A 9,131-nucleotide genomic window follows, 5' to 3' on the forward strand; every position below is an offset into this window, starting at 1 on the left:
TAACAAAGTAATGAGAAATGGGGAGTGTAGGCTGTAGGTTCTCTGTGGATTTCAATTTAAATTATTTTCATGTTTCAATAAAATGCACAGGACACGATAAAACTGAATAACCATGAACCACGGGGGAACAGCCAAGGAGGGGTCTGATGCTCTCAGAACAAAGCAAGCTCTTAACCAAAGAGAAAACCCAACATATGTGAGCATTAAGAGACATTATACCTGAATCGATCAGTGTTTTTCTGCCACCGGCTTTGTATTTAAACCCATAGGAATTGTACAGTATCAAACAATATCCTTCCAAATAATACAAGTTCTAAAATTGATAATGGCATGATATCCGCTTTCATATTGACAGCAATTGCTTACTCTCATGTACACATCTCAGAAAACTCAATGGAGTATAAAACGCTGGGACTAACAGCCTAATGTTAACTTGCAGTAATGTTCGCATTTTGGCAAATGAGATACATCTTCCATACCAGCTGAGTATGGTCCTCACAGTTTTGAGTTCTCTGACTTTGAGGAGGGTTTTCCCCACATGGTGATATCTGCCCAGGAGGCAATAAAAGCTTCTGAGGAGAAAATGTCTACTGCAAGAGCTCTAGCGTGCCATGATAAAATAGTGGAAACACTGTTGTGAATCAGGGCACTCGACAGGTACACCTTAAGTGGGGGGAGATCTTCGGTACCAACTTTTAAAATGCCTCAAAGAGGTCTTTCCCACTGTATGTTGGGGGATTACTGTGTAAGGGCCACAATTATGGTTTAGGCAATGGTCTTGTGTAGAAACGAACCCGCTCGAAATAGGGAGTTGGCATCCACCCTAATTTGTGCAGATGTAAGTACCTTTGAGTTGATTAACAATAAACAGCTATTATTTCAGTGCCAAGAGATTCAAGACTTGGGTGAAAGTACACATTGCAAATATAATGTTATAATCCGACATCATTTTTGCTAGCATCGTCTTTGCCAGATCTGTCTTCCCCTTTCTTGGCGATTGTGGTGGCTTTAACAATAAAAGACATCCACCTTCCCCTGCTTTCAAAATGAGGCAGGGAACGCAGAGGAGGGAAACATGATTTTTGATGAGGTGCTGCTATCCTTTATAAGAGTCTCTAATCTGTGTAGCATAGTGCTACACTTATTTTTATTTGTGGGTTGATAGCACAGCTGTCTTCAAGTCCCTTTGTTGCCAATTGTTAGAAATATACCTAAAGTGCATTTCGGCTCCTCCCAGAGGAGTATTTCTCTTTCGCTCCATGCTATTGGCTGCTTGTTTGGTGTACCATTCCGAATCCGTCTGCCTTCTAGGTGTTTCCAGTGGAAGCATTATGGACTATTTTACATCTGAAACGTCCCACTACTTGTCACATTCAACTATTAAACTTTTATATGCGTTTATTTTTACAGATAGCAATCCCTTTTTTACTTTTTCCTCAGCATTGGCAAAGCAAATAGGTATGGCTATTGTGTGATAAACACTCTTAGTTGTGTATTTGACTGATTGCTTGAAGAGAACTGACGAATTGTAATTACAGGTATCTTCTGTAACTTCCTGAGCCTCGTGCTTCTCACACCCTAATAATTTTAAATGGATGCCACAAACAGTGTGAGGCAGAGCTATTATAAAGTCAAAATAGGCACTTTCTTTATATTTAAAAATGTGCTTTATATTGTGCGATCATTTCACCTTTCAGACACAGAAAGTTCCAGTGCACTTGGTGTTTGATGAGAAAGTGATTTCCTAATGTTTGTACGAAACAGGCTTTTTAAATGAAAGCAAAATATGTACATAAAGCTATCAATAACCAATTCAATTGGAATTACTGTTCATGCAGTAGTCAGGCACAGTTCATGAAGTTCAGGATTGTAGGCACATACTAGTTTTAGATGTTTCTTTAACTGTAGATTATTCGATTGCATCACCACACTAAGTAAGGGCATCCAAGAGCTTTTTTCGTCTTACTCTACACAATCGGCTCCCATGCACTGTCTTATGAACTATGGTTGGCAGATAATTTCCCCATTGCCTGACCAGAGATCTATGAATTGATGGAACATATGAGATGACAGCATTTTCATGTACCTTATGGTATAGTGCTAGAATGATATGTGTCCATAAAGTAACTTTAAGGCATTATTTCCAGTTCAGAGACACACTTGCTGATTGTGTGTAAGTTGCAGAGTGATAATGAGTTTGCTCATGTGTGGCTCATATTTCAATGATCAAAAGACACCTGTAATGTTACCTGCTTGGACCAATTGAAGGACTTTGAACATTAGTGACAACTGGAAATCTATGAATGTTGCCATTGCATGTGCCGGGGCAAGGTAGAAGGCAAGACATCTTCCATGGTCTTAAATTGCTTGCTGGATATGAGGCTGTCCATAAGGCTGGTGGCCATGGAATTGTAATATCTGTGGCGCCAACCTAAAGCAGAAACTCTGTGGAGAAGTGTGGCTCAATGATTAGAGCGGCAGACCCTGATGCAGAGGTCTAGCCCGGGACCAGGGCTCAATTCCCCGCCTCGGCGGGTCTTGGGCTCAAAATTCCACGGACCTGAAAATTCTCGCCTCGGTGCCTATTCCAATCATGGAGTCCCACTCTGCAACTCTGGGCAATAGCTTGCTTAATCTCCACAACGGCCCCCACAACGCTAAGGATGCCTGGCCTCCACCTTGGGGGTGTCCAGGAGTGGACGCCTCACAGGGAAAGCCAGGATGAGTTCCACAGCGGTATTCATACAAACGCCTTGAGACCCTTGCGGGTGAGTAATGCGCTATACAAGTATCAATTTCCATTTGGTGTCATTGAGACATAGAAAGCTCCCTCTAATCTGTAAATTACACAAAATAATATAAGAGGCAATGTTATATCTATATTCTGCCACTAGTTATAGAATTGCCTTCCAAGCAGATTGCAATGTAATAGGAATTTGATCAAGTTCTGCAGTGTACTAGAACACCCCTTCTGAATTGATGTTCCACTGGAGGCTGGACAATAGGTCGAACACTCAGTCACCAGGCACTTGCATAATCAAAAGTCAGAGCACTAGACAAATGCCAGAAATGTCAATTATGGTAGCAAATTAATTGAATATGAACTGAGCATCAATCAAAGGCAATGTGCCCAATATGTTGTAAATCTTAGCTTTTGTATTGACCTCAGATAAGTTAAACATTCTGGATCCAAAATCTGTACATATTTTTACCCTAGTGGTTGACCTTTTACTAAGGGTTATCTTGAAATTATTTGTGGTACATGGGCTTTTTGGACCTTGGCCAGCCCATATCCTGCAGGAAAACAGGGGAAACTCAATTGAATCGAAAAAGATACCAACTGAAAACAATAGACTTCCTAGGATACCAATTACTAGTTCCAAGAAGATATTGGTATCAACTGGAAATTTCTCCACTGTAGTTTAGTTGATACCGAAAAACAGATATGTCAATAACTGGAATCAGTAGAAACTGTAGAACTGTCCAACAAGAATCTTCGTGTGAGAAATGTCTTGGGTAGCCTGTTTTGGGCAGCTGAAGATAAGTTTGCATAATTGTGTAATTGCTATGTCTCTAAGATGTTTCGACACATAGGAGAACAAAGCAGGATGGCTTTTTTTTAAGAAAGCACACAAAAATGTGCACTTGTACTGCTGTGTTTTAGCATGGGACACTATTCGCCTGTCGACTTTCCATACCCACCAACCTTCCAAATTAAACCTCTCCTCCTCACAACGACAGACTTCCGTGAGAATTGATGGACATGTTACCAAATTATAAGCCACATAATAATGGGTCTTCCTGCTTATCTTGCCAACACCACTGTGAATCTTAAAAACTGTCTTCACAATATGATAAAACAGAAAGAATAAATGCCAGTTTGTCGCCTGAGCTGTATGTAGGGGATTGGAATACAGGAAACTGAAGAGTCGAGCTGGTGCACCTGAGCCCCTCAACAGCCAACCAGAGCATTGGTATCCAGGGGACCAGATGAAGACATGGCCAGATGAACATTAAACCCCTAAATCAACTGAGCAGAGAATACAATGACACTGAAATCACACAGACAGCTCCCGGGACACAAGGCTCCAAGCTGTCGGTATCTCGCTTCTGTTGGAGCCGGTCTCATGGGACTGGGGGTGCAGGCAGCAGAACGAAGTGCGCCCAGTGCGGATGAGACGCTTGTGGCACCAGGGGAAATACAGTTTAAATAGAGTACACAAGCAAAACAAACAAATCAAACAAGTGAAACAATAGAGAGAGCGTGTCCTGCAAACACGATGGAAAGTATCATACAGAGGGGCGGACAAAGCTCTCCCGTCATAAAGGCGAGCATCGTCTGATCAGTATAGAGACTGAATATGTCACAGATTTCAGTGTTTTGCAGTTATGAGAATTCTTCACTATAGCTCGTGTGAGTCTTTGTCTCTGGACTACGGCGCATGAAGTAGGTTTTTGGATGGATAAAGTTTCACTGTAACTGATCTCCGCTTAGATTAGCCTTTATCCCTTGGGATATGCCCCGCCACCAGCCACGCCTCTCAGCAGCAGAAAGTTGAAAAGGCGGGTATCATTCGTTAAACATATGAATGAGTTTTAAGTGCCTTTAACATGCAAACGAACAGAAAGGCACGACACAGGGACGAGTAAAAACCTCCATTTAAAACGGCTAATTCTAAGTTTAGAGAGCGGGCAGGAGCACTTGTCAGAGAGAACAAACAGGCTGGGGCAGAGGGACTTGGAACAAGGGCTGGAGTTGAATCCGGCGTTCACCCTGTCCCATACAGAAGAGCACAGCGGTTTAAGACTACACGACAACTATTCGAAGACCACAAAGATCGAATCCAGTCCATCATGCAAAGGCAATGGCAAAGACAAAGAAACTCTCCTTGCAGCCCCCTCCCCATCAAGGAGGCGCAGGCAGCGCGCCCACCCAAAGAGAAAAGAGAAGATGTATAGTTACCCAACTTCCTCTTCAATCTCCGAGATGTCTGCGAAAATGAGAACGATGACAAGCAGGGTGGCGGCCCCCAGCATCCAGCGCCTCCGTTCCAGATGCATGGCTCAGAGCGGACAGAGGCGGGCGCGCCGCGCGCTGAGCCTGGCAACAAAAGAGCCGCGCGGGGATTCTCGTGCTCTCCTTCTCCTCGCAGACTGCTCGCGCTGCGTCCGGTCCGCGTGCGGTGGTCTGCGAAGCACACACCGACTCTGGCGCGAGGAGGGCAGCTGTCTTACTGCCTCCCGCCCCTCTTCCCTGCGCGGGTCTCGGCTCTTCCCGGTGTGTGTGCAGGCAGCTCCTTCAAACCTTCCTGCGGGGGCACGGTGCCGCCTTCAAGACCGAGAGAGGGAGGTAGGGGGTTCAAAGAACACGCTGAAAACAGAGCAGCTCCCTCTCTACCTTTCTCAACAATCCCTCTCTGGCGCCTGTCCCTCGCAGCATGTCCTTTCTCTCTCTCTCAAAGTTTGTCTGACAGTGAGCGAGTAATGGCACCTCCTGGAAGGGCTGCTTCGAAATCGAGATTTGATGAAGTGACGCCTGCCTTCGCTTACAGAGGAAGGGTGGGGTGGTGGGTTTGTGATGCCTCCCCAGCCCACTGACGACCGTAGGATAGGGAGGGGAAATAAACATTATGGGCTGAATGGAAAAAATGAAACAAAGAAAGGAGGGGAGAAGTCAGGGAATTTTTGTAAATGCGGGAGGATGCCGGCGAAAACATTCACCCCTCTTTCAGGGGAGTGCGTTGCCACACACCTACTTGTTTCAAGGAGCTCATGCGTTTGTTGGAAGAACTCGGGAAGAATGTAAGGAAGGTGTGTTAGGACAGAATGAATCTACGAACCAGCGAAACAGTCATCATTGGTCCACAGGGGGAAAAAAAGCAGGGAATATGGACTATGGCCATCTCATTCTTGGGCAAAAATAAGGGTTCGCGAAGCGTTGAAGTCTCATCCAGGGTCCAACAGGCAGAACCATCACTCCAGTATGTCTAGAATTAATATGTGAAAAAGGCCGTGCCCAGGTGGCCACTGGGGGCATCGGAGGACGAGCCGGGATTATGAATGCTTAAACACCCAGTCTGTTGCATAAGCAAGATCTGACTCACTGTGCACCACGAAGTTACCGTCAGAACTGAAGTTTTAAACTAGGGAGATGAGCCTTTTCCTTTGAATTCGGCCTGTATTGGTTGTTATCGATAACCCATCAAACATTAATACCTAGCAACTGTTATTTGGGCTCATCTCAAAAGCTTCAATTTCAGGGGCGGCTGGTGACATTTGAAAGTGGTGTGGCGTAAACTAATTTGCATATTGCACCGCAGCGAGCGAGCCCGAACCACCTTGCATCCATCCATACATCATTCATGCATCCACCCATCCATCCATCCACCCACCCACCCATCCATCCATCCACCAATTCTGCATTCATCCTGCATCCATCATTCATTCATGCATCCACCCATCCATCCAGCATCCATCATTCATTCATGCATTCACCCATCCATCCATCCTGCATCCATCATTCATTCATGCATCCACCCATCCATCCATCCACCCATCCATCCTGCATCCATCCATCCATCATTCATTCATTCATGCATCCATCCATCCACCCATCCATCCACCCTTCCACCCATCCATCATCCATCCTGCATCCATTCATGTGTCCACCCATCCATCCATCCTGCATCCATCATTCATTCATGCACCCATCCATCCATCCACCCATCCATCCTGCATCCATCATTCATTCATCCACCCATCCATCCATCCATCCACCCATCCAGCATCCATCCATCCACCCATCCAGCATCCATCCATCATTCATGCATCCATCCATCCATCCACCCATCCACCCATCCATCCATCATCCATTCCTGCATCCATTCATGCATCCATCCATCCATCCATCCTGCATCCATCATTCATTCATGCACCCATCCATCCACCCTGCATCCATCCTGCATCCATCATTCATTCATCCACCCATCCTGCATCCATCATTCATTCATGCATCCATTCATCCACCCATCATTCATCCATCATCCATCCATCCATCCACCCATCCATCATTCATTCATGCACCCATCCATCCACCCTGCATCCATCATTCATTCATTTACCCATCCACCCATCCTGCATCCATCCTTCATTCATCCACCCATCCATTCATCCACCCATCATTCATCCATCATCCATCCACCCATCCTGCATCCATCATTCATTCATGCACCCATCCATCCACCCTGCATCCATCCTGCATCCATCATGCATTCATCTACCCATCCACCCATCCTGCATCCATCCTGCATCCATCATTCATTCATGCATCCACCCATCCATTCATCCACCCATCATTCATCCTGCATCCATTCATGCATCCATCCATCATTCATGTATTTTTATGACCCTATAACTTGCACACAGCTTGTCAGTGTTTAATACCAGTCTCGAACCTTGTACTCCAGCACCAATGATACATGATTAATATTAATTGTTTTTAAAAACATGTATTTATTCGACACCAATTTCACACCTTAGTCGGAACATCATTTTTATTTGTTTTTTAAAATATCTATTTATTTAACACCAGTGTAAGTCATGTATACATTTTTATGATTCGATAAGAGGCTCGAACCTGGTTTCCCATCACCAAAGTCGGCCGTGCTATCCGTCAGGGGTTATGTAACAGGGCTATGTAGTGACCAGCCAATCCTGCGCCAGGATTGGCTGGGGGGGCACCATGACTCCTCGCCCAGTCGCCCTGTGTAACCCCGGGGGCTGCGGCCCGCCCCCTGGTCCTCTCTCTAAGGGGGAATTCACAAGAAAACGATCTGCGCATGCGCGGGCATGTTTGTGCCCAAAAATACACTTGCGCAGCTGCAGCAGCCAGATCCTCCCCCCCCCCTCCCCCCCCTCTCCCCCCCCCCGCCCCCCCCCCCCCCCCCTTGCGCACTCCGGGAAGGTCGGGTGTCTCCCAGTTTCCCGGCCGGCAGATAGCGCGATTTTTTAAAATAATTGTGTTTGGCTTCTAGTGACGACGTGGTGGGTCCATGGGGCTTAGTGGGGCTTCGCCCCTACGCCCCAATGGACGCACCGCGCCTGTTCAATTTATGCACCCTGAGATGAAGGTACGGGCTTAGGAAAGTTATCAACAGCGACTCGGACAGCTTCGAACAACTGTCTCTCATTAGGTTAGTCAATTTTATATGAGAAGGTGCACGTTAGCTGAATGGCAAGTTTGTGTGTGTGGTTGAATGGATGGAAAAGTAAATATGATAAAACGTTAAAAGCGTCGACAGTTTGATGAATAAGCGAGTGAGTGCATGCACAGATTGTTGAATAAATGAGTGCATGGATGCGTGGATAGATACATTGGTGAGCGAGTGCATTGATGAAAGCACAGTCGTTAGCTCTCTTCTTTCAGGCCGAGGACTCATACAAGCAGTTGTGATGTTACGACAAATACAGGTATTGCTAAGACTGGGTCAGTGAAAGCGACACATCAGGGATATGAAGCATCCTGCCAAAATGCTAACCGTATTAAAAAAAATATATCATATGCAAGTGCAAAATATTAAAGTGGGGATGGGGCCCCATCATGTCAAAAGTGCCTATCAAATGTAAAGAATATCACCATAATAACAGTGTAGATGTTATACAAAAGTGTGGATGAAGATGCTAATAATGCTTAAAATATGTCAAGAATTGCTATCATTATCCAAATTCAACTTTGTACCAATCAGTAAACCTTAGTGTATGGTCACATTTATATCATCCCACATTAATCCTAAATTCATGTTTTGATTTGAACCATTACCCAATAATCTGTAACACGCGTTAAAATTTGCCCCAACAATCAGCAATTCAAAGATGAATTTACCATTATTAAAGAGCTGCAAAGACAAAAACATGTCTTAATTTATTGCAGCCTTGACAAGCACAGAAAATGAGTTTACCGAGTGGAGACCACCTGGGTCTTGGATAATGTCATGCACTCACCTTGTCCCAACTGCAGGGACGTCACTGGAATCGACGCTGAACCTCCTATCCCTCTCGGATAAGCGAGAGATGCAGGGATAAAACACATAAATCATGCACTGTCCTGGGGGCGGGGAATGGGGTTGGGACAT

General features: G+C 45.2%; 1 protein-coding gene across 1 annotated transcript in view; it reads right to left on the reverse strand.

Moving 5' to 3' along the window:
* ST8SIA2 (ST8 alpha-N-acetyl-neuraminide alpha-2,8-sialyltransferase 2) overlaps window positions 1-5,538 on the reverse strand; it is a 389,812-nt gene extending 384,274 nt beyond the window's left edge. Inside the window, exon 1 of the mRNA XM_086958094.1 lies at window positions 4,964-5,538. Within this exon, the coding sequence (XP_086814220.1) occupies window positions 4,964-5,061 (98 nt within the window). The 5' untranslated portion in view covers window positions 5,062-5,538. The remainder of the gene's footprint in view (window positions 1-4,963) is intronic.
* Between the last annotated feature and the right edge of the window lie 3,593 nt (window positions 5,539-9,131).

The sequence above is a fragment of the Lissotriton vulgaris genome, chromosome 2_1, assembly GCF_964263255.1.
Source record: "Lissotriton vulgaris chromosome 2_1, aLisVul1.2, whole genome shotgun sequence".
In the NCBI taxonomy this organism is placed as follows: Eukaryota; Metazoa; Chordata; class Amphibia; order Caudata; family Salamandridae; genus Lissotriton; species Lissotriton vulgaris.